The sequence below is a fragment of the Colobus angolensis genome, unplaced genomic scaffold (assembly GCF_000951035.1).
Source record: "Colobus angolensis palliatus isolate OR3802 unplaced genomic scaffold, Cang.pa_1.0 Scaffold182, whole genome shotgun sequence".
In the NCBI taxonomy this organism is placed as follows: Eukaryota; Metazoa; Chordata; class Mammalia; order Primates; family Cercopithecidae; genus Colobus; species Colobus angolensis.
The window spans coordinates 1,274,524-1,299,407 of record NW_012114955.1 but is presented as its reverse complement, the minus strand read 5'-3'; the positions used below and the strand labels follow the sequence as shown (position 1 = coordinate 1,299,407).

The 24,884-nt window shown below is 46.3% G+C and overlaps 2 protein-coding genes across 5 annotated transcripts in view; one reads left to right on the top strand and one right to left on the bottom strand.

Moving 5' to 3' along the window:
• Window positions 1-10,723, top strand: part of TNPO3 (transportin 3) — a 100,713-nt gene extending 89,990 nt beyond the window's left edge. For all 3 annotated transcript variants that reach the window (XM_011939576.1, XM_011939575.1, XM_011939577.1), the window contains 2 exons: window positions 7,592-7,683; window positions 9,525-10,723. In XM_011939576.1, coding sequence (XP_011794966.1) covers window positions 7,592-7,652 — 61 coding nt within the window. In that variant the 3' untranslated portion in view covers window positions 7,653-7,683; window positions 9,525-10,723. The remainder of the gene's footprint in view (window positions 1-7,591; window positions 7,684-9,524) is intronic.
• Window positions 10,724-14,952: 4,229 nt separating this feature from the next.
• IRF5 (interferon regulatory factor 5) lies at window positions 14,953-24,669 on the bottom strand. Of its 2 annotated transcripts, none has more exons than XM_011939572.1 (9): window positions 24,467-24,669; window positions 23,022-23,227; window positions 18,934-19,123; window positions 18,405-18,469; window positions 17,906-17,939; window positions 17,472-17,732; window positions 16,886-17,278; window positions 16,678-16,796; window positions 14,953-16,441 (listed from the first exon to the last, which is right to left on the bottom strand). In XM_011939572.1, exons 1-9 carry the CDS (start codon window positions 24,567-24,569, stop codon window positions 16,196-16,198), a joined length of 1,617 nt encoding a protein of 538 aa, XP_011794962.1. In that variant the 5' UTR covers window positions 24,570-24,669; the 3' UTR covers window positions 14,953-16,195. The 2 variants fall into 2 exon arrangements, with proteins under 2 accessions (XP_011794962.1, XP_011794963.1); XM_011939573.1 differs by having other exon boundaries at window positions 14,965-16,441; window positions 17,472-17,684.
• Between the last annotated feature and the right edge of the window lie 215 nt (window positions 24,670-24,884).

Sequence of the window (24,884 nt, the reverse complement as noted above, 5' to 3'; positions counted from 1 at the left end):
AGAATGAGAGACATAGAAAAGGAGACACCTAACAAAATCAATAGGAAGTGTATTATTCCATTCTCATACTGCTAATAAAGACATACCCAAGACTGGGTAATTTATAAAGGAAAGAGGTATAATTGACTCATGGTTCAGCATGGCTGAGGAAGCCTCGGGAAACTTAAAATCATGTTGGAAGATGAAGCAAACATGCCCTTCTTCACATGGCAGCAGGAGAGAGAAGAACAAGAGCAAAAGGGGTTTGCCCCTTATAAAACCATCAAGTCTTGTGAGAACTCACTCACTCACCATCATGAAAACAGTATGAGGGTAACCACCCCCATGATTAAATTACCTCCTTACTGGGTCCTTTTCACATCACATGGGGATTATGGGAACTACAATTCAAGATAAGATCTGGGTGAAGATACAGGCAAATCATAACAGCCACTGCCAAAAATCATAACCCAGAGGAGAGAGGAGGCAGGGAAGAAAGATGCTAAACTTTCTTTTTCTACTGGTGCACTGCTTGCCTGTGGCGTGGCTTTATTAGGACTTAATAAAGTATAAGCCTTAGGTCTTTTTCTGGAAGAAGTCTCTTCCAAGGTATTGGGATGGAACCCATAAAAATATCTATATCATCGGTTCTGTGTCATTTGAAATAGTAATATTTTTTCAGTCACTATTCATTAAGAGCTCTTTTTTCTAATATTTTATCTCCTTGATGGGTGTATTAAGGAGCCCACTCGTATTTTGGGGATCTAGTTAAGGAGAAGTTGAGTTAGAGATTCAAAAAAAGAATAAGATTCAAAAAAAAAAAGAAAAAGAAAAGAAGAAAGAAAGAAAATATGAAATAAAATTCAGTTTTATTTTATATTTTTATGAATCATGGTCCCTTTTTTGTATATTTCAGTAGTTGCTGGTTATGCAACTGTAGGAATAACCAGAAATCCAGAAATCCTCCTACCACCTCTGTGTCAATTAACCTGTCATTATGACTAGATAGTGCAGGGCCAGAGGTGATGTTTTATAGGAGCATGTTTAGACCACCCGGAATGGAATGTATGTAGGTAGAGAAGAAGATTTAAAAGGAGCAGTCAGGTTAAAATATTGGAATCCATCCTCGGAAAAATGTAAAAATGATTCAAATCTTGTACTTAAGACATAAACGAAACAAACAAACAAAACAAAACAAAACAAACAAACAAAAAAAACACCTGTTAGAGATTTTCTGATATTTGACAACAATCATAAGTTTTTTTAATGCTATTGTAAATTAACCAACTTGTACTTTAAAGAGCTGTTTTATTATAAATTATACACACACATAGGCTACTTTATGCACAGTAAGTCTTTGGAAAGATATATAAGTGAGACTAGGAGGGGAGGGAGGCTTTTACTTTTAATTTCATAACTTTCTGTACTATGTGCACTTTTTTATGAGCATAAATTACACTTTTATGGGTAAAATCAGACTTAGAAGGGAAAGAAAATGAACTTCAAGTAGTGGTACAAGAGCTAATTGTCTTTTCTCAGGATTGATTTCTTAATGTCACTTTCCAAAATAGTTTACTTTCTCATCTTCTGGAATGTCTCCAGCAATTTTGTTAATGTTAAAATCCCAAACCATGGAATGCTATTATTTTATAGTTTACTAAGTAGCTTAAGTAGTAAGCCCAGTATGCCCCAGAAATAACTCACTTTTAGCCATAGATCAAGTGACATGCATGACTGAAAAATAGCATAATAGCATGTGACCCTTCATGACACATTTTGCCAGAAGTGGGGATTTTCCCTCCACTGGGTAGACATATATATTGACTGGGGTGACCTTAAAAATTATTTGATTGCTTTTACTGTGAATCTTCTCAGTAGAAGTAGTAGTTGCTTCTCTCTGCTTCTGTTTTGCATTATTCCATTCAGTGCTGGTTACAATATAAGGGCAGGATCGTATTGGCTCTAATTTTCTTAAAGCAAATGGGAACCTAGGGGAAGCCCTCCAAAGATGCGGTTTGGAGTCAAGTATATTTGTTTGAATCTTGCCACATACCCTATTACTTTGATCTTCAGTTTAATCAAGTGAAATAGGGTTAGTACTACCAGTCTCATAAGGTTATTATGAGATACCGAATGGAAATCTAAAGAAGATCTTGCACATAGTATGTGATCAGTGAATGTTAACTCCCTTCTCCTCAGAGGAGAAAGTGCTAGAATGTCATTATGTACTTGCAGGACTAGCTGGGGCATGTCTCCTGTTGACTCTAAGGCAGCCACCCACACATTCTGGAATAAGTCTCTATCAAGCCCTCATTCCGTCAGTGGGACTAATATATAACAGATAAAATAATATGCTAAGTCTGAAATCAAGGTCATAGATATCCTTTCCTAATTTATGATAATTCTTGGGGCAAGGAAAAGAGACCTAAGTAAAGCAGTGCTGTGTGGGGGAAAATCTGTGATCTTTGTCCTGTGATATGGGAAAATAAGGTGCACCACCAACCTGACCTACTTGATCTTTCATTGCTAAACAAGTTTTGCAGCTCTTCCTATAGCAGGCTGTAACATATGTAACATAGTGGTGGGAAATGAACAGAAGTGAGAGCTAATGTTGAGGTGCTAGAGAAAGGACTTGAGATTGCTCATCTCCTCTTAGTAATTCCCTTCCTCTAGATTGCCTGTAGTAGAAAGGACAGAAAGCCCTTGAACTTTCTGTCCCATTCATGACTCAGTCTCCCTTTTGATTTTAAGGTCCAGTAACACCTGCCTCAACATGCTACTTTGTTTGCTATTCTGGCAGAGAGGGTGAACTGGTTCAGTTTCATTTCAGCAAGCCCAAGCCTGCTTTTCACGTGGTACTGGTAGTTAATTCCCTAGCTTTTTTAGTTGGTCAACTTGAAGAAAGCTGGGACGTTTCATTCTAAAATAACATTCTTGCTTTCCAAATGCCAAATGAGCCCATCATTAACTAAGACCAATTGGGACCAGAAAAAACCCTGCCATCATTTCCATTTCTCTATCTTGGTGTTTATTCTGTGACTGCTTGTCAGTTGCCTGGGGAACTTCAAAGCCAAAAGATGTTGAACATGGGAAGCATTGATACTGGAATTAGAGGCCAGTAAGGGGTTGAATCCCTAGTCAAGTCACCAGAGTTTCATTATTTTCTATTACCTACCAGGTCATCGGATCAAAAGGATCTCATTTCTCAGCACTCCCCTAGTAATCTTATGGGGCTCGAAAAATAGCAACCATAAAAGCTTTCAGAAATGTGGTGGAACGATAGGAATTTGGGGACTAGAAGCCAGAAAACAGAATCTAAAAAATACTGGCAGTGGAAAAAGTAAATAAATAAAATAAAAAGCTAAGAAATATCAAATGTCAGAAGGACTGAGACAGAAAATACAGTCATGTGTTACTTACTGATGGGGATATGTTCCAAGAAATGTGTCATTAGGTGGTTTAGTTGTTGTGCAAACATCATAGAATATGCTTCTACAAACCTAGATGGTATAGCCTACCGGACATCTGGTCTATATAGTGTAGCTTATTGCTCCTAGGCTGCAAACCTGTACAGCAGGTTACTATACTGAATACTGTGGGCAATTGTAACACAATGGTAAGAATTTGTATATCCAAACATATCTAAACATAGGAAAGATACAGTAAAAATACAGTATAAAAGAGAGAAAAAAAAAGGTGTGCCTGTATGAGGGCACTTACCATGAATGGAACTTGCAGGACTGGAAGTTGCTCTAGGTGAGTGAATGAGTGAGTGAGTGGCGAGTAAATAGAAGGCCTAGGACATTACCATACACTACTGTAGACTTTTTATAGATACTATATACTTTGGCTACACTAAGTTTACAAAAAAAATTTTTCATCAATAAAAAATCAACCCTTGGCCAGGCACGGTGGCTCATGTCTGTAATCCCAGCACTTTGGGAGGCCGAGACAGACAGATCACTTGAGATCAGGAGTTTGAGACCAGCCTGGCCAACATGGTGAAACCTTGTCTCTACTAAAAATTTTAAAAATTAGCCAGCCGTAGTGGTGGTCACCTGTAATCCCAGCTACTCGAGAGGCTGAGGCTGGAGAAACACTTGAACCTGGGAGGCAGAAGTTGCAGTGGGCCGAGATCGTGCCACCACACTCCAGCCTGGGCGACAGAGTGAGACTCTGTCTCAAAATAACAACAATAATAATAAATTAACCCTTGCTTACTGTAACTTTTTTACTTTATAAACTGGATTTAAAAAAAAACTCTTGGACTCCTTTGTAATAACACGTAGCTTAAAACACAAATTGTACAGCTCATAAAAATTTTTTTTCTTTGTATCTTTATAAGCTTTTTTCTATTCTTAAAATTACTTTTTTTTATTTTTTAAAGCTTTTTAACTTTTTTGTTAAAAGCTAAGACACAAACACATATTAGCCTAGACCAACACAGGGTCAGGATCATCAATACCACTGTCTTCCACCTTTACATCTTGTCCCACTTAGAAGGTCTTCAGGGGCAATAACACACATGGGGCTGCCCTCTCCTAGGAAAACAATTTCTTCTGGAATCCCTCCTGAAAGACCTGCCTTAGGCTGTTTTACAGGTTTTTTTTTTAGTAGAAGGAATACATTCTAATGATAAAAAGTATAGTATAGTAAATACATAACCCAGTAATATAGTTGTTTATGATCAAGTATTGTGTACTGTAGATAATTGTATGCGTTGTTGTTTTATACGACTGGCAGTGCAGTAGGTTTGTTTATACCAGCATCACCACAAGCATGTGAGTAATGCAACATGCAGTTGTTCATCTCTATTATACTCGTAGGACCACTGTCATATAGCAGTCCATCGTTGACCAAAACATCACTGTAGCACATGACTATAGTTCTAACATTCATGGAGCTTTTTTTTTTGAGATGGAGTCTTGCTCTGTCACCCAGGCTGAAGTGCAGTGGTGTGATCTCAGCTCACTGCAACCTCTGCCTCCTGGTTCAAGCGATTCTCCAGCCTCAGCCTCCTGAGTAACTGGGATCACAGGTGCCCACCACCATGTCCGGCTAATTTTTGTATTTTTAGTGGAGATGGGTTTCACCATGTTGGCCAGGCTGGTCTCAAACTGCTGACCTCAGGTGATCTACCCACCTTGACCTCCTAAAATGCTGCGATTACAGGTGTGAGCCACAGCGCCTGGCCTCAAGGAGCTTTTTGATCCATTTCATTGGGCTGCCCACCAAGGACACTTAAACATTTGGCTAAAGTGTTTGACACCAAATCACTTGCAGATAGGATTGGGGCAGAAGCCGAGTTGACAGCGTAGCCTGTCCCTCATTTCATCCTATCTCACTGCTGTTCTCCCATACTTGCATTTTGGTTTCAATACTTTCTCTCATGCACCACAAAGGAGGCTGTGAAGTTATTTCTCTTCCAAAGTCTCTGCCGGGCACAGTGACTCACACCTGTAATCCCAGCACTTTTGGAGGCTGAGGCAGGACGATAGCTTGAGCCCAGAAGTTCGAGCAGCCTGGGCAACACAGTGAGACCCTGTTTCTATCTGTTTAGAAAACAAAACAAAATGGAAGTCTCTTGAAGAAGGGTAAAATTTAAAACATGTAAGACATTAGGATAGCAAAAAAATCTCAGTCTCCAGCACTGTCCTAAGTTTCAGGGTTTTCTATTATCCTAGTCCCTTGTAATAACACACCACATAGCAACTTCTCTTGGATTACAAATCTTCCTCCTTCCTGACATTGGGAGCATGAGTGGTATGGGCTCACATACCCTGGCTGCCTCCTTAACAGTCAATATTAATTTGGAAGTAAAATGAGAAATGTAACACTTTAATTGAAGCTTATTAAATCCACAGAGGTAATGGCAATTCCAATAAAGCCAAAAGACTTTTCTCATTTTCTTTCTTTTTCCTTTTTTTTTGAGACAGGGTCTTACTCTGTTGCCCAACCTGGAATGCAGTGGCACAATCACAGCTCACTGCAACCTCAACCTCCCCAGCTCAGGTTATCCTCCTGCCTTAGCCTCATGAGTAGCCGGGACCACAGGTGTGCACCACCACACCCAGCTAAGTTTTAAATTATTTGTAGGGATGGGGTCTCCTTGTGTTGCCCCAAAGTGTTGGGATTGCAAGCATGAGCCACTGTGCCTGGCCACCTGCCTTATTTTCATTACATTTTTAGGATGGAGAGACTAGAAGAAACTTTCTAGAATGTTCTGTTGAATCAAGTCATGGGGTCTAAGTCAAGGTTCTTAATGATGTTTCAGAACTTATAATGGGTAGGGAAATCTGGATGTAGGAACTTAAGTGGATAGCTGTATTTTCACCTTTTCTGTTGGATCACTTAGAGCAGCTCCCTCCCCTGGTGTTTAATCATTATGAGATGGAAAGTGTGTTTTCATCTGCATTGAATCCTAGGCTGTAGGCACTGGTATCTGAGTTAGCTGAGCCAGGGAGAGGGCCACAGGAAGGTACTTTATTAAGAATTGCTTCCTGGCTGGGCGCAGTGGCTCATGCCTGTAGTCCCAGCACTTTGGGAGGCCGAGGCGGGCAAATCACAAGGTCAGGAGTTCGAGACCAGCCTGGCCAACATGGCGAAACCACATCTCTACTAAAAATATAAAAAATTAGCCGGGCAGGGTGGTGGGCATCTGTGATCCCAGCTACTGGGAAGGCTGAGGCAGGAGAATCGCTTAAACCTGGGAGGCGAAAGTTGCAGTGAGCTGAGATCGTGCCGTTGTACTCCAGCCTGGACGACAAGAACAAGACTCCATCTCAAAAACAAAGAGGTGCTTCCTTTTCCACTGCTTTAGCTTAGCCTCATGTTCATTTAGCAAAAACTGTTACGAAGACAGATACAGTAGAATGAACCTGGCATCAGCTGGTTTCTTGGTGACAGTTTTGGACAAAGGGAGGTTGGGGGGCTTTTGAAAAAACAGGGTCAAATTAATATTGGGCTATTCATATCACATAGGCATCTCCTGCTTCGTCTCTCTTTCTACATGTTTTAACTCTTTCCTCTCTCCCTCCTCCTCCCACAGGAGGAAATCCTGAGCAGCCTGTTCAACTAGAAAATCAATGACTGATGGAGACTTAGTTGCTAGACCAGCCTTTGTAAACAAAATCTATCTTTGGAAGAGAATGAGGAAACTTATGAGAGCCTTAGCAACCAAGTGTTGTTGTAGCAGCCTACATGTATTGAATACTATTTTGTTCACTGCTCTATTATCATAAGCACTCTGTATATGGATGATTTTAATCCTCTAAACAGTGTTATGAAGTAGATAATATTAATAGATGAGGAAACTGAGACAAAGATTGGTGACTTGTTCAAGGGCACGATGGAGCCAAGATTCAAACTCGGGCAGTTTGTGTCCAGAGTCCACTCTTTGAAGACCACCGAGCTTATAACTTTTCTCATATATAATAGTTAATTTTTGCCCTGAATTACAGAAAGATCTGAAGCCAGGGTCACTCAGGAAACGATGGAGAGAGCTCCTAGCAGAGTTGGGACAGTTCTCAGTGTGCCCCAATGTTGCGGTGGGTTTTCAGCATATTCTGTCTTTTCTCCTCAGTCAAGGACCAACCTACCTTTTCTTTTCTAGTGCTGAGGAATGTAAGCAAGTTTGCTGGGCCTTGCGAGACTTCACCAGGTTGTTTCGATAGCTCACACTCCTGCACTGTGCCTGTCACCCAGGTGAGGATACATAGTTCCCAGCTTTTCTCCGGACTGTCGGGGATGCCTGGGAATGGGCATAGGTTTTAATGCCTATCATGGGACCGGTCTTATAGCTGGAGTCAGGGAAGGACTCAGCAGTTTAACTGTGGTGAACAGCTGGAATATACGGGGCCCAGATTTTCCTGGGCCTGGGCAGCCAGATAATAGTCAGTGTCTTTGGGGGACCATTTTTACCTCCATAAAAAAGTAACTGTTGCAAAGTGCATTGAAAAATTTTCTTCCCCCTTCCCCTTACAGATACTTCTAAGATGGTAAGTGTACATGGCAACAAACAAGTATTTTTAACCTGGCTACTTTGGCAAAAACAACCTCAGGTAGACTGTTATATGTGTTGCCAGTCTCCTAAAACTGACCCTCCAGATGTAATGAGCAGAGAGCTTATTCTTACCACTTTTATGACCTGAATGCTGAAGTGCCTGGTTTTGACCAGGGCAGGAGGTACGAGCTGAATATCCCTTATCCGAAATGCTTGGGATTTCGGAGGAAAAAACACTTTCAGAAGTGTTTTTCGGATTTTTGATTTTTTGGGATTTTGGAATATTTGCAGAATGCATACCAGTTGGGCATTCCTAATCCAAAAATCCAAAATCCAAAATGCATCAATGCGCATTCCCTTGAGGGTCATATCAACGTTCAACAAGTGTCAGCTGTTGAAGAATTTTGGCTATTCAGGTTAGGGATGCTTGGCCCTTACAGGAAAGGAGGAGCATCTTTGGCTCCCAATGAGCACTTTTCTCCATGTGCTCATTTCTTTCCATCTCCTGATTCTGAAGCAAAGCAAGAAGCTTAGCAGAAACGAGTGGGTAGTAGAATTTGGATGCCAATTTCTTGACGGAGAGAAGAAAAGCAACTCTCCTTTAAGCCCGCTCTTTGATGTCTCAAGGCAAGTTTCTTCTCCCAGGAGGTAATTCTTCATGAATGTAGCACTCACTGGTAGTTTCTGTGATAAATGCATTCGTAGGTAAAGGTGATGTTCAGCAGTGCCTTGCCACACCCAAAATCATTTCTCTACTTTGATTGTTTTAATGAGTAATAATATCATTTGGGATCTCCAGGTTTTGCGTGGCGTCTGGGTTAGCTGACATTGATACACCTCATAAGGTTGCTCATGGACAGCTGTCGGTGTTCATGGTTAACTTTTATTGTGCCCTTACTGTGTGTCAGGGCACTGTTTTAAATGCTTTAGATGTATTAGATAATCCTCATCTGCTTTTCTGGATTTGTTACTATTTTTCCTACTTTACAGATGAGGAAATTGAGGTTCAACAATGTTTTAACAATTTGCCTGACAGTTATTGGTGGAGCCAGAGTTCACATGTAGATATTCTGGTACCAGAGTCCTCACTTTGAACCACTCCACTTAATACAGTATCCTTTCGATAGCATCTAAATTGGTGTTTTGTTTTGTTTTTAACTGGTTGGTAGGCAAAGCCTTGTTTCAAAATAAAATCGACATGAAGCCTGTGGGATTTAGCAGACTGAGGTGGAGCTTCCCTGGTTGCTTTGAATGGGAGACCTGGACCTGTTGGCTCTTTGCCCTCCTGACACGTCATCCCTTGTTTCCACAGCACACTCAGCATTGGAAGCACACTGCAGATGGTGTCTCATTAATGCAGTAGCTCCCTTGAAACCCACAAGTTAAAACTCCAGACTTTTATTTATTTTTTTTTTTCTAAGTTCGTATGGCAAACTTCAGAATGAGGTACCTGAGGAAATATAGAAACCTCTGCCTTAAGGTTGATTTTACTAAATGCTCTGTTTTCTGGTGCAGTTATTGACTATCTTATCTCTTTTGTCAGGAATGTCTTTTTTAATTAGAAGACAGGAAGAAAACAAAAACCAGACTGTGTCCCACAATCAGAAACCTCCGTTGTGGCAGAGGGGCCTTCACCGCCACCAGGGTGTCCCGCCAGACAGGGAGAGACTCCAGCCTTCTGAGGCCATCCTGAGGAGTTCCTGTTTGGGGGTGTGAGGGAAAATCAGCGCGGTTTTTAAAAAGATGGCTGTGGCCTGCCCGGCGTGGTGGGAGGGGAGCTGGTTTCCTGGTGAACTTTCTAAAAGGAAAAATAATTTTAAGTAAAGAAAAAAGAAAAAAAAGGAAAACTAAACAGAAACCAGAACTGAAACATTCACCTGGTAGCAAGTGACACATGCACGCACACACATACACGCACAAGCGCCAGTGCGCATGTGCACGTGGAAAAACAAAAGGACAAGCTTTCTGTGAAACAAAATATTTACTTAGGGATAATGTGGGGATTCACGTGAATTAAATAGCTGCAATTGGAAGAAGAGGGTCAGGGTCATTTGTTCAGGTTTTCTATTGTTTTGTCCTCTGTTTCCTCTTCTCCCCTTCCTTCTCTTTCTCTCTCCCCTCCTTTTAAATGCAAATGAGTAGAAATTTCTTCTACCTTCCCCAGGTGTTTCTTCCCACCTTTAGAGTTGTTTAGACAAGGAGGAGTAAGCAAGGAGCCTGTTCTGCTTTCTATTGTGGTCACATTGGTGATGCTCAGGACCTGCCAGGGTCAGAATTTATGGATATCTGAACCATACATCCATAACCATATCTCAGTCCACTTCCAATCCACATCAGGTTGTTGTCTGCCTTGGAGAGAAGAGCCAAAACTGGGGTGGGGTGGGGGGTACAGGATATAAATGTGTAAGTTTTTGTTTTTTAGGTTTTTTTCTTAGTGAATTATTCACCCACAGACATGAGAGAAAAAAAAAGAGGGAGGGTGTGTGGAGAAAAAATGTTTACAGGGCTAACAAGGGATGATGTGTCATTTAGTATTTTACTAAAAAGTGTGGAAATGACGTGATTTCAAGGGGAGGGTGAGGCCAAAGAGGGAAGCCCAAAACAGATCTTAATGTTTCAAAGGAGTGCAGCCCTGCACAGCCATCAGATATGAGGGCACTGTTCTGTCTGGTGGTGTAGCCATCTCAAGAACAAATCAACAGCAACAAAAGGAAAAGAATAAATTTTTAAAATTTAACCAGTGTTTCTTTGTTTTTACTTTCATTCACTGCCTTGTAGCTCAGAAATGGTTCAGCTAGACTAGCTATGGAATCAGCCTTTGGTACCTGATAGACATCTGGGGATGGAGTTGAAAGGGCAGGCCCCTGCCCTGATGCCACAGACCCTTCAGACTTCAGGGAAGTGGCTCATTCTGCACCTTTTATTCTCCTAATTCACATCAAAACTCGTGACGCTTACATTTTACCCTTTCGTGTAGCTCCGTGGGAAAGGGAGTTGGGTTACTTTTTCATGTTAAACAGTGTGGTATGGTTTTTCTATTGTGGCCACACAAGTAGACAGTTTCCTGGCCTACAGATTTATTGATCTTTAAAAAAAAAAAAAACAAACTTTATTGAAGTATCATTAACATAATCTGCATGTGTTTAAGGTATACACTTTGATGAGCTTTGACATAAGATACATCCATGAAACTGTTATCACAGGGTAGTGAACACACTTTTTTTTTTTTTTGAGACAGTCTTGCTCTGTCACGTAGGCTGGAGTGCAGTGGCGCAATCTCAGCACACTGCAAGCTCCGCCTCCTGGGTGGTAGTGAACATACTCTTCATTGCCAAAAGTTTCCTTGAACCCCTAGGTAATCCCTCCTTCCTGCCTCTTCCCATCCATCCCCATTTCCACGTAACCACTGGTTTTCTGTCACTGTAGATTAGTTTGCATTTTCCTGAGTTTTTAATAAATGGAATCATAACAGTCTGTTATGGCAGTGGGGCTTTGAGCTAATAACGGCGGAGCTGTATTCTAATGTGATACATCTGGCAGTGTTGTTGATATACTGACACTTCTCTGCCTTTTCTTTGCCTGTCACTTTAACTTTTTCACTCCTGGGCATAAATCCTCAAGCTACAGAACAATAGAAATTGGTGAAACAAATCTTCCAGCATAACATCAGTGGTACACAGGGTTTTCATCTCTAAAGAGGCAATAATAGAAGGAGAGAAAAAAACTTGAGTGTCTAGAGTGATAATCAGATTCCAAGGATCAGCACATTGCCCCAGCCATCCCTCTCAGGCTCTGGCTAAATAATAAAACCTTTAAGTGTTGTCCAACCATAGGTCCTTGAAATAACCAGTTGATTTTGCTCTGTTTAAGGAATTTGGCTGTTTTCACAGGCAATTATGTGGGGAACTGAAAAAAACATGTGGAAGACTTAATGCAACCCTCCCAAGCCACTGAAAAACATCCTGTGGAATGCATATCTAAAGCTATAGCTTTGCAAACAGCCCTGTGTTATTAATAGTGTCAGAACCTCACTGCTTACTTAAGCCTTACAGATTATTTGAAAGGGCTGCTCTGAAGCTTTTGGCAGAGCAAGGATGCCCATCTAGATTTTAATTTAAAAAGGAACTGTTCGGGATCAGCTCACCTAATGGAGATGCTGTGTTTCTGCATGGCATTATCTAGTAGAAAGAGGATGAGTATCCCCCGTCCACGTGGGCAGGTCAGCTAACTGCATCTGAACTTGCCTAAGTCATCTCCCCACAGAATTGTCTTCCCATGATAGGATTAGCCATGAAATGTTGGTCAAGATTATGTAGAACACAGATCATCCATTGGGGCTATTTCCAGCAAGACTGTACTAAAACACAGTAACTTGTAATCCTTATGTATCTGAAGGGAATTGTTACAAAGAACAGTAACTGAGAATGCATGCCTGAGACATAAAGGAAATTGTGCTTTTGAATGGCATCAACATTCATGAGTTTATGTAAATGTCTACCTTGTGTGGCCCTGATTTAAATGAATCATCAGATGAAAGCCACAACCAAGAGACCTTAAAGGTTCAAGATTTTGCGACCAGATGTGCCTGATTCTTTGGGATAGATTACCAGCAAATGAGAATATTGCCTTCCAAGAACACTCCTTCAGCAAAAATGGGAAAAGCCATTGATATCTTCTACTCCACAGAGACCGAAAAGTGTAGGTTTTTTCTTTTTTTTTTTTTTTTTGAGATGGAGTCTTGCTGTGTTGCCCAGGCTGGAGTGCAATGGCAGCATCTCAGCTCACTGTAACCTCTGCCTCCTGGGGTCAAGCGATTCTCCTGCCTCAGCCTCCTGAGCAACCAGGATTACGGGCACCCAACACCACACCCAGCTAATATTTGTGTTTTTAGTAGAGATGGGGTTTCACCACGTTGGCCAGGCTGGTCTCGAACTCCTGACCTTGTGATCTGCCTACCTCGGCCTCCCAAAGTGCTGGGACTAAGGGGTGAGCCACCGCACCCAGCCTGGGTAGGTTCTTTATGTCAAAGAAAAGCTGAGAGTCTTAAAAGGGTATATTTAGTTGGTTATAAGGGTGAACTTGGTGGGGACAAGGAGCTTGAAAGAAGGGAGAGAAACTGCTGGGGCTAAAGGGCTGCATTCATCCCCAGGGCTGTGGGCATCAAGGTCCTGTGGGTTCCAACGTAAGCTCCAGCACAGGCCACCAGAGCAGTCAAAAGCTACTACCAAGGGGAGCCCTAGCCTGGCTTCAGAGCAGTGAATTGTACCACAGTGGCCTGCCCTTACCTCTGGAGTTTGTTACATCCGTCACTTCTGGGTAATGTTCATCCACAACTGGCTACTACAACACAGAGATCTATAAGTGACAGGTTTTTTATTGTTGTTTTCATTTTATTTTTAAGAAACCAATAAATAGAAATTCAGGGAAGATTGTTGGCAGTTACTCAACTGCTAGCAGTACTGGGGAAGTCAGCCCACTGTGGTCGTGAGGGGCACCTGGCCCTTCCAAGCCTCCCCAGTTCATCTACACTCAGTCTCCCTGCTCCACCATTCATCAAGGGTTGCAAACCCAAATGCCCTTAGGGACACGGAGAGCAGTGAAAGGAAGCAGGCCAGGAGAGGACCATATTGAACTGGGAGAATATTCTCCACCCAAAGTTCCAGCTGATTATTGCCTTTGAGGAATGTGTGACAGTGTTTTCGTATTTGCCAGTGTTTTGGAAGAAGCTGGAAACCAGGTATGTGACATCTCCCATCTCCTAATCTCAAAACATTGAAAATTTCAAGAGGGAATAGAACTGCACAGGCCTGTGCAGAAAAGAGGTGCACACCTTTGTAAATGATTGAAAACTAAGAGTACAGACAAAAGGAGCGCTACGTAATCACTGTACTCTAGTTGGTGAAGTTTAAGAGGATGCAGGTGAACAATTCTAAAATCACTGTACCTGTGTACATATAGAACATTGGGGAGGATGAAGAGTAACTTTACGGTAGAGGAACCTAACACTACCTCAGTCAGAAACAGTAATAAATCAGGTTAATAGTATGCACCCTTGACATGATGTAGTGGGAATGATGCTTCACCTCTGTGGTCTTCCATACAAAAACCATGAGAAACAGGTGGGACACAGTGGTTCATACCTGTAATTTCAGCTGTTTGGGAGGCCACAGTGGGAAGATCACTTGAGGCCAGGAGTTTGAGACCAGCCTGGGCAATATATTGAGATGAGGTCTCTGAAAAAAAAAGCCAGGTGTGGTGGTGTGCACCTGTAGCCCCAGTTATGTGGGAGGATCATCTGAGCCCAGGAGTTGAAGGTTGTGCCATAGCACTCTAGCCTGGGCAACAGAGCAAAGACCCTATCTCTTAAAACAAATGAGAAATACATCAGATAAGCCCAAACTGGGGGACACGCTTTAAAAAATGGCCGGTATTCCTCAAAACCATCATTCCTCAAAACCATCAAGACCAAAAACAAGAAAAGTCTAAGAAACTGTCATAGACCAGAGGAGTCTAAGGAGACATGACAAGTGAATGTAATGTGATACCTTGGATAGGATCCTGGAACCGAAAAAGGATATCCGAAAAACTCATGAAATCCAAATAAAGAAGTTGAGTTCATAGTAATTGTCCACATGGTTTCATTATTGTCACAAGTGTGCCATAGTAATGTAAGATGTTAACAATAGGAGAAACTGTGGGTCCACGAGAACTGTATTAGCAACTTTTCCATAAATCTAAAACCATTCTAAAATTGTTTATTTAAAAAAATCTGTACGGGTCACTTAACCATGTGAAAAGCTACTCGGCCTTGCTGATAACGAGAAGTGGCACTGAGATAATATCTCACCTGTCAGGTTGACAAAAATCCAAACAGTGATAATATATTCTGTGGATGAGGCTGTGGGGCCAGGTGTCCTTGAACATTTGTGGGGGTTTAATCCATTTTGTGTTGCTGTAAACGAAGACCTTTCTGGGTTATTTACACAGAAAAAGGTTTATTTGGCTCACAGTTCTGATGGCTGGGCATCGAGATGGGGCATCTGCACCTGGTAAGGGCCTGGGGCAGCTTCCACTCAATGACTGAAGGCAGAAAGGGGGCTGGAGTGTGCAGAGATGACACAGAGGAAATGAGAGGGGGTAGGTGCCAGGTTCTTTAGCAACTAGCTCTGAGGGGACTAAGAGTGAGAACTCACTGCCCCGACCTCGGGGGACAATATAATAAATATATTAAATATGTCAGGATGATTTGCATGCATTGCCCTGATACATTTAATAGCACAGGAATGTACACGATAGAGTGACAGATTTGAATGGTCCCAAATGCAGCTGCAATGCTGGCCTGCCCTTTTTCACCGTTTCTTATGGGAAAACTGATTCTGACAGTTTTCCAGATTGTACACACATTTAAAAATACACACCCTTGCTTCAGCCAACTTCCTCCTGGAAAGGAAAGCCAGCCAGGTGAGTGTTTATGAAGGCCCAACTGACTCATCAGCCCAGAATCCAGGCCCTCCCAGTGCCAATGGTTGCAAGCTGGGGGCAGGTGCTTGGGGAGTGGGCCAGCGGGCATCCGAAACAGGGCCTGGTGGAGCAGCATGGGAGCAACTGGTAGTAGAAAAAGGAAAGAAAGAGCTGAGTCTGTTTTTAACATTTATTAATCCAAAAATACATAAAAGTTCTTTCTACTCCAAGTTCTTGGGCTCTCAAGAAGGGGGGTAGCTGCCAGCCTTGAGCATCTGATGTGATACCTAAGTGCTCACTCATATTATCTCAGAGGAGAGGGAGATGAGGAAGTGAGGCTCAAACCAGGGAAATCAGGGCCATTCCCTGCAGAGGCCCTGTGCAGGGGACTTGGCCCACAACACTCTGGCTTTTTCTGCCAAAGGAAATGGGGCAATCACAAGAGTGGGCCACTCTTAGGCAATTCCTCCTATACAACTAGGCACCAGGGTTGGGGGAGTTCCTTCCCTGCTCATGGCCAAGTTTCTCGAGAGCCAGGCTGACCAGACCAGAAACAATTGAGACAAGGAGAGAGAGGCCTGGGAAGGCAGGGGCTCGGGCCTTTCTCCCTCTTCTTCTTGGCCCACATCCACTTCCAGGAAACCCAGAGGTAGGACCCTGCAGCCAGCCAGGTGCTCAGTAGGGCTGTCACACTTCCACATCAGTCCACACAGCCACCCAGGAAGCCAGGGCCAGTCACCATCTGCAGCCTTGTTACTGCATGCCAGCTGGGTGCATAGGCCAGGGCCCCTGGCCAGCACCGAGGCCTGCCCCAGGAGGGGCCTGGGCCACAGGCTGCAACCGCTGCTGGGACTGCCAGATGTGATGGAGCTCCTTGAACTGCTCCACCATGTGGTCTTTGAGGTCTGGGTTTGAGATCTGTAGCCGGATACTATCAGCTGACCAAGATAGCTCCCCTGAGAACATCTCCAGCAGCAATCGAGCTGCTACAGGCACTACCTGGGAGGCAAAGAGGAGATGAGACCCATGGCAGGGCTGCCAGATCCAGCTGTGCATGAGGGCGGCCATCAGGGGTGAGTAATAGACTGCATTCTCCGGCCCGGAGCCTTGATGGTCTCTGGCAGCCAAGTTCATGCTGCTCAGGGAGCCCTGAGCCTCCACCCTGGGGCAAGGGCCTGGCCCCAGGATTCTCCAGTTTTCAAGCCAAGGCCGACTTTGGGGCAGAGGAGACGTACCTGTACAGTAATGAGCTTCTTCTCTCGGGGTTTGCGGTCAGGCCATTCTTCCCCAAAGCAGAAGAAGATCTCGAAGGGTGGTGGGGTGTTGGTCTGGCCCTTCTGGAACAGGATGAGCTCTGCATCAAAATCAAGGTCCCTAGTCAGAGGCTGGAACCACACTCCTCGGCAAGAGGTGGCCAGGAGGACCACGGCTTCGGGCCCTCACCATTGAGAAAATGCTCCAGGCTGAAGAGCTTGGTCTTGACCTCCCGCTGGATGGGGTTGGGGCATGAGTCATGGACCGAGGCACAAGGCCCACTCCAGAACACCTTGCACTGACACAGGCGGATGGCATACAGGTCCTGGCCCTGTAACTGGAGGATGAGCCCGCGGTCCAGGACATCCAGCAGCTGGTTCGTGTAGAAGCGCTGCTTGTCGCTGGGGATGTCCTCAGGGCTGGGGAAGCGCACTTGCTCCAGGCTTATGGGGCCAAAGAGTTCCACCTGCTCCTGGGTGGCCTCCAGCTGGCTGTAGAAGAGCCGGCAGCCATGGGGGTTGCTGATGGTGAGGGCCCGGGGTGGCCGCCCCCGGTACTGAAACTTGATCTCCAGGTCAGTCACTGTGGGGCAGAAGGCAGGCCCATCCCGTCCTTGAGCCCCGTGCCTCCCCGTTCTGCAGCCCAGTGTCCAGGCCCAGCCCCATCAGCTCTCCCACTCTCCCCTTCCAAGGAGCTGCAGCACCCTCCACCCTCCTTGCCAATCCTACCCCAATCCCCCAGCACTGCTTCCCCGTGCCCAGCCGTGGGTCCTTACGAGGCAGCATATGGGGGCTGATCAGCAAGTCAGGCAGGAGCTGTTCGCTTGCAGGGGGCAGGCTGGCAGCCAGGGGCCCAGGCTCCAGGACCTCAGGGAAAAGCTCCCTGAAGCCAGCAGGGTTGCCAGGGGGAGGAGCCAGGGGTCTGGGGTCTGGAGCAGGCGGACCCAGCACCACGGGCGGCTGCAGAGTGGGCGGCCACTTGACATCGTCTTTGAGTAAAGAATAGGGTGCCATGTGGGGGCCAGACTGCACTGCATCTACAGAGAGTGCATGTGGACGGCTGTCAGTGCCACCTCCAAGAACTGTCTCCCGGGCCCACCTACTCCCAGCCCTGGGCCACCCCAGCCTCCCATTAGCCCCCTCCCAGGTACCTATGGTACCTGGAGCTTCTCTGTATACTAGACCCCCAACCACCACCTCCCGGCCCCACCTGTGAGGCTCAGGCTTGGCAACATCCTCTGCAGCTGAAGGGACACCACCGGCAAGGGAGGGAAGAGATGGGAGAGAAGGGAGGACAAGTCATTCCACTGACCTGGGGCTGGGGAAGTAACACGCAAGAACCACGAGGCAACTGCCCTAGCCTCAGCTTAGCTCAGGCAAGAGACCCTGCCTCTGGTCCCAGCTTGTCCATCCCAGGCAGGTCAGAAAAGCCCTGTGCCTCACTTTCCTCATTTGCCTTCCACAGGGAGTCAGACCTACCAAGCCCCAACTGCTGTGTGGGTCACATATGCGGGGTAACGACAACGCCCCGGGAAGGAGCAGGTGGGGACTGTGCTCCTATCATTCAGAATTCCAGGAGAAGAAACAAGGAGAAGAGCCATTGAGAGGGCCACGGGGCTCCAGGGGAGCGGGGCTGCAGAAACCTAAGGCCAATGGGGACAGCAGAGAGCCCATCCAGGGCTCCACCTGCCTCCTCATCCCACACTCACCTCTTCCTCTTCCTCCTCCTCCTCCTCTCCTGGGCCATAAGAGTAATCCTCAGGGGGCTGGGAGTCTGCATGGCAGGGAGAGAAAAGCAGGACAGTAAGGGAGTCAGCATCAGAGGAGAAGCAAGATCCCCTGAGAGGCTGCCTGTAACTCCTGTGCAGCTTCTGCCCTCCCAAAGCTGCCCCAACACAGGGCGAGGAGGAGAGCACAGCCACCAGGATTGGGAAAGACCTCCCCAGCTCCATGGGCCATGAGACCTAGGCTGGAGCCAGAAGCCAAAATGAGCGCAATGGTAAGGAAGAAGCACCCAGGTCCCTGACTTCACGCCAGGCCATTCCTAATCTGCCAGTGGCCCATCCCAGCCTCTCCTGGGAGCCCTGGGTGTCATGGCCTAGCAGGAGCACCCGCATCGTGTCCTGGACCACTGCCCACTAGAGGGGCCCTGGGCCTGCCTGCACCCAAGAGCTCATGACTGGGGGCCGAGACATTGCACAGCCTCCCAGATGGCCCACAGAAGGCTAGGCCTGATACCTGTGGGAGCAGGGCCATTGGAGCAGACCTCGTAGATCTTGTAGGGCTGAGGTGGCATGTCCCGGGGCCCATCGTAGAAGAGGCGGAAGTCCCGGCTCTTGTTAAGGGCACAGCGCAGGTTGGCCTTCCACTTGGCCGGATCAGCTTCATCCACGCCTTCAGTGTATTTCCCAGTCTCCTTGGCCCAGGCCTGGGGCAGGAAGAGACAGCCACCACAGAGAACCTCGTCTCCACCACAACCCCAGTCTGCCTACTGTTCCATAGGAGACCCCACTGTGTGGGGAGAACTTCGGCCACAAGCTGAGCCTCGCTGAGCCCCAGACCTGGTTTACAACGTGGGAGTCTGCCACAGTCCTGCCCCAGCCCTAAGGCTGCCAGCAAGCTCCATGAAATCTAGGGGCTATGAGATGCATCTGTAGTCCCTGCTCCTGGGAGGGTGAATCAGTGTGATCTCTAAGGAGGACAGCGTGAGGGATAAGGGTGAGCACTCTGGAGCCAGGCTGGGTTTGAATCTGGAATGTGCCCCCTGCCAGCTGTGTGCCAGGCCACGTCACTGCCTCCCTTTGTCTTGGTCTCCTCACAGTGCCCATCTCATGGAGTGGCAGTAAAGACTCAAGGGGTTGATGTCAACTGGGCACAGTGGCTCACGCCTATAATCCCAACATTTTGGGAGGCCAAGGTGGGAGGATAGCTTGAGCCCAGGAGTTGGAGACCAGCCTAGGCAACATAACAAGACTCCTGTCTCTACAAAAAATTAGCTGGGCATAGTGGTGGGTGCCTGTGGTCCCAGCTACTCAGGAGGCTGAGGTGGGAGGATTGCTTGAGCCAGGGAGTTCGAGGCTGCAGTGAGCCATGATCAATCATGCTCTGCACTCCAGCCTGGGCAACAGAGTGATACCCTATCTCAAAAAAAAAAAAAAAAAAAAGAGGGGGGTTGATGTCCGTAAAGCACTCAGAGCTATGCCTGCACATAGGACAGGCTTGAGACACTGGAGCTGCTGGTATTATTTTGAATGGCAATTAGGCGAGGTGAGGACTACCAATGTTTATTTCTACCCTTTAACCCAACTCTTTGATTTCTAGGAATTCATCCTAAATATCGTAGAAGCATTCACACAAAATATTGCACAAACAAGGTTATTTGCAGCAGCACTGTGTGTAAAAGATGACTGAAAATACCCAATGCAACATCCATCAATGAGAGGCTGGTGAAATTATGGCCAACCCATTGAATGAAATACTGGGCAGCACAAAAAAAGAAAAAGCAGGAAACTGTTTACATACTGACATGTAGCAATCATCAAGAAGTATGAAGTATAGAAAAAATGCAGATATCTAGCATTTCTTATGAAAAGTAGAGGAAAGGATAGTGCATATTTGCTTATATGTGCATAAAAATCTCTCAGGAAGGCTAAACAAAAAAATGATAACACGGCTGTCTCTAGGGAAAGGTTAGGGAGGGGAGTGGGTGGTGGTGAGCCAGGGAAGGAGGGAGACTTTTTGCTCTAAACCATTCTATGCCTTTTAATGTTGAATTTTGTGACTGTATTACCTATACAAAAATAAAAAATGGATTAGCAAAAGAATTTTGGAAAGGTAAGGATCAAGTCCAAAAACTAAGAAAATATGTATCCAAAGTTTTAAAAAATAAGCATTGCCTTTGACCCAGCAAATTTTAAGTCTAGGAAATCAACCCTCAAAATAATTGAGGTTGTAAAAAAGGGAAACATTAAGACAGCCTGCATGACAATGGGGGTTTTAAGTTCAGGTTTTAAAAGCAACCTCAAGTATCCAAAAACCCAGACCCAGTGAGCAAATAAATTCTACAGTCACGAAAAGTGATGTGGACGTATGTTGGAAAGGAAAGCTGATCCTGATATAGGGTGAAAAAAATCCAGGTTACAAATCAAGACACATCACTTGATTCCAATTTTGCATTCTATATACATACACGTGCAAAAAAACTAAAAATGTAAGCAAAAACTGTTATGCTAGGTACGTCCTAGCATTAAGATTACTGGAGAGAGCACAGTGGCTTGCGCCTGTAATACCAGCTACTCAGGAGGCTGAGGTGGGAGGATCACTTGAGCCCCCGAGCTTGAGACCAGCTTGGGCAACAAAGTGAGAACTCATCTTTACAAAAATCAAAATAAAAAAATTAGGCTGGGCACGGTGGCTCACGCCTGTAATCCCAGCACTTTGCCGAGGCAGGTGGCTCACAAGGTCAGGAGTTCAAGACCAGCCTGGCCAAGATGGTGAAACCCTGCCTTTACCAAAAAGACAAAAAAAAAAAAAAATTCATAATTGAGGTTAAAAAAAGGGAAACATTAAGACAGCCTGCATGACAATGGGGGTTTTAAGGTGGCGGGCACCTGTAATCCTAGCTACTTGGGAGGCTGAGGCAGGAGAATTGCTTGAACCCAGGTGGCAGAGGTTGCAGTGAGCTGAGATTGCGCCACTGCAGCCAGGGTGACAGAGCAAGACTCCATCTCAAAAAAAAAAAAAAATTAGCTGGGCATGGTGGCATGCAACTGTAGTCACAGCTACTCAGGGAGCTGAGACTGGAGGATCACCTGAGCTGAGTTGGAGGTTGTAGTGAGCTATGACTGCACCACTGCTCACCAGTGGTGCAACACTAGGCAACAGAGCAACACCTCATCTCTAAAGCAGTTGTAATATGTTAGTTAAAAAAAAAAGATTGGGCCAGGCACAGTGGCTCACACCTGCAATCCCAGCACTCTGGGAGGCTGAGGTGGGCGGACTGCTTGAGTCCAGGAGTTAGAGACCAGCCTGGGCAACATGGCAAAGTCTCTACTAAAAGTACAAAAAATTAGCCAGGTGTGGTGGCAGGCACCTGTAATCCCAGGTACTCAGGAGGCTGAGATGGGAGACTCACCTGAGCCTGGGAGGTAGAGGCTGCAGTGAGCCAAGATTGCGCCACTGCACTCAAGCCTTGGTGACAGAGTGAGACCCTGTCTCAAAAAAAAAAAAGAAAAAAATGGAGCTGGTCAACAGAGTTAGGCCCTGCCTCTAAAAAAAATTAGAAAATTTAAAAATTAAAAGATTGATGATGTATCTGAATCTTATATTAAAAACAGTTTGTTCCCAACACAAAGAAATGACAAATGTTTGAGATTATAGATATGCTAAGTACCTGATCTGATCACTGTACTTATCAAATCATCACTGTGTACCCCATATATTTATGGGGGTATATTAATTTAAAAATAAAATTTTTAGAAAGATGATGGGTGGGCCAGGCGCGGTGGCTCACGCCTGTAATCCCAGCACTTTGGGAGGCTGAGGCAGGCAGATCACGAGGTCAGGAGATCGAGACCATCCTGGATAACATGGTGAAACCCTGTCTCTACTAAAAATACAAAAAAATTAGCCAGGTGTGGTGGCGGGCGCCTGTAGTCCCAACTACTCGGGAGGCTGAGGCAGGAGAATGGCAGGAACCCAGGAGGCGGAGCTTGCAGTGAGCCGAGATCATGCCACTGCACTTCAGCCTGGGCAAGAAAACGAGACTCCATCTCAAAAAAAAAAAAAAGGAAAGAAAAAGAAAGATGATGGGTGATTGTTGGCTTCCTTTAGCATATGTGTGCACTGAACAAGTCCTCATGAGTAAATAGCAGTGAGACAAGAGCAAAGGGTGAGTAGGACAACTTATGGGAAGGGCTTCTGGGGACCCTCAGTTCCCACATTGCTCTAGGGTGAAGGTTAGAAAAGGTGTGCCCTAGGCCGGGCGCGGCGGCTCCTGCCTGTAATCCCAGCTACTCAGGAGGCTGAGGCAGGAGAACAGGAGAATCACTTGAACCCAGGAGGCAGAGGTTGCAGTGAGCTGAGATCGTGCCACTGCACTCCAGCCTGGGCTACAGAGCAAGACTCTGTCTCAAAAAAAAAAAAAAGGGAAAAAGGTGTGCCCTGTGGCTACGTCTGCATCCCCGTAGTCCGGGCCTGGCATCAGCGGCAGCATGGTAGCTGGGTGGGTGGCCAGTCTTGAGGAGCTGCCTGTGTGTGTTATATGCGATCCTCTTCTGGGGACAGGGTGCTCTGGAGGTCCAACCAACCTCCTCGCCAGGGCTTACCTTGAAGATGGTGTTATCTCCGTCCTGGCTGGGACCATGCCTCGTGGCATGCCTCCAGGGGATATAGAATAATTTCTTTTCCCCGTTGACCCATTGAAGCCCTGGGTACTGGCAGCTGTTCACCTGGGCCACCAGCCAGGGCTTCAGCCGCACGCGGCGGGGCGGGGTGGGAGCCCCTGGGATGGACTGGTTCATGGCAGAGGGGTCTGCAGGAGAAAGCCAGAGGGGAGCCTCAGCAGGTCCGCAGGTGGATGGCGACAGGGTGCTCAGAGGTCAAGCTGTGGGTCACAAGGGATGGTCTCTCCAGTCCATCTAGGTATTTAAGGCCAATTGTCTTTTCCAAGCATCAACTTTCTTGTCTAGTGTCATGGAATTTTGTGTTTGGGTGAAGGAAAAGAGAGTTACGAGTTAGTGAATGCTGTGGGCACAGCCCCAGATGCCCTTTACCGGGCGGAGGCATCCATTCTCCAACTGCTAACAGTAGCGAGCAGCCCGTTGGCCAGAGAACTGCCTTTCACTACTCACCCCACAGGTTAGGCCCACCCCTCGCTCTTAGGGGGCAGCCCACAGCCAGACTGCCTGACACAAGAGACAAAAGCCTGGCTATCTTGTCTAAAGCTGGGCTACTTGGGGCAGCAAGTGCTCCGTAGGATCAGCCTGAAGGCAACCTCCCGCTCAGTCCACACCCCTGGTTCAATTCTTCTCTGCCCAAGTTTTCTCACCCCCTGTCCCCTGGGAGTCCCCTCCGGAGATGCCCTCAACAAGAATCTCATCTCGAGCTCGCAAGGACACCTGCCCTCAGAGGAAAGCAGAACATGTGAATGGAGGGTGGGTTTCTGCACCCAACTCTCAGAGCTACCTTTCTTCCTCAGTTTCCCTCCGGGAGGAAGTTCCCCAACCTCAACATCTTTAGATAAATCCCATCAACCAACTCAACCACCTCCAACGACAGCGGCCACCAAACTTAGATGTTACCTCTCTAGGGCCGTTCATCTAGATTCTTGGTCCTCCCCCTTCTCCTCCCACTGGACACGCATTGGTGTAGCACTTAGGAAGGCCCTAACGCCTGCCGGAGCCTGTTAGGAAGTCTGCAGGAAACAGAAGCCACAGCTCTAACCATTACCTACCCAGGGGCACGAGCCCCAGCCTCCTCCCCTCCACATGCCAAACTCCCTCTCCAGCCCAGAACCGGAAACTCTTCACAGTCCTGAGCCCCATCCTCTGCCTCTCTCCTCCCCTTACCCATGCCCTTGGCCCTTCACTTGAGACCCCTGTGTGGAAGACAGAAAGGACTGGGCCATTATAGAGCACAGCCCATCACAAGTGAATGTGTCGCTCAGCAAGTAAGGAGCAAAGGTTCGAGCTGAACTCCCTCTGTCTTTCTGGGCCTGCTTGGGCCTTGCAGCATGGAGTCTCAGTTTCCCCTGAAATTCCCTGCCCAGTACCTTGTGGGTTTGCACCTGCCTCGTGCTGCCTCTGAGCTGCTAGTGTCTCACACTGTAGGCCTCCCTCAGAGCCCAGCTCGGCTGCCACCAACCCAGGAGACATAAGGCCGGCCAGCCTTGCCTGGCCCAGGGGCTGGGACCGGGAGATGTTCAGAACACTCCAGCCCTGCCCCGACCTCAGAACATGGGGGCTCAGTTCCGCTTTCTGCCCCAGCCTCCACCCAGCCCCAGGGGAAACGAAAGTGGCTGGACCGGGACAACTCAGAAACCAGACTCACTGTGGGCTGAGAGAGGGAGCCGAGTGGGTCCCCCAGACCAAATTTCCAACCTCCCACCCAGAGCTGATCCCCACACCCCAAACCTGCAGGCAGTCTTTGTGCATTTAGTGTGGTTTGTAGCATGGGTGTGCACCCACCCA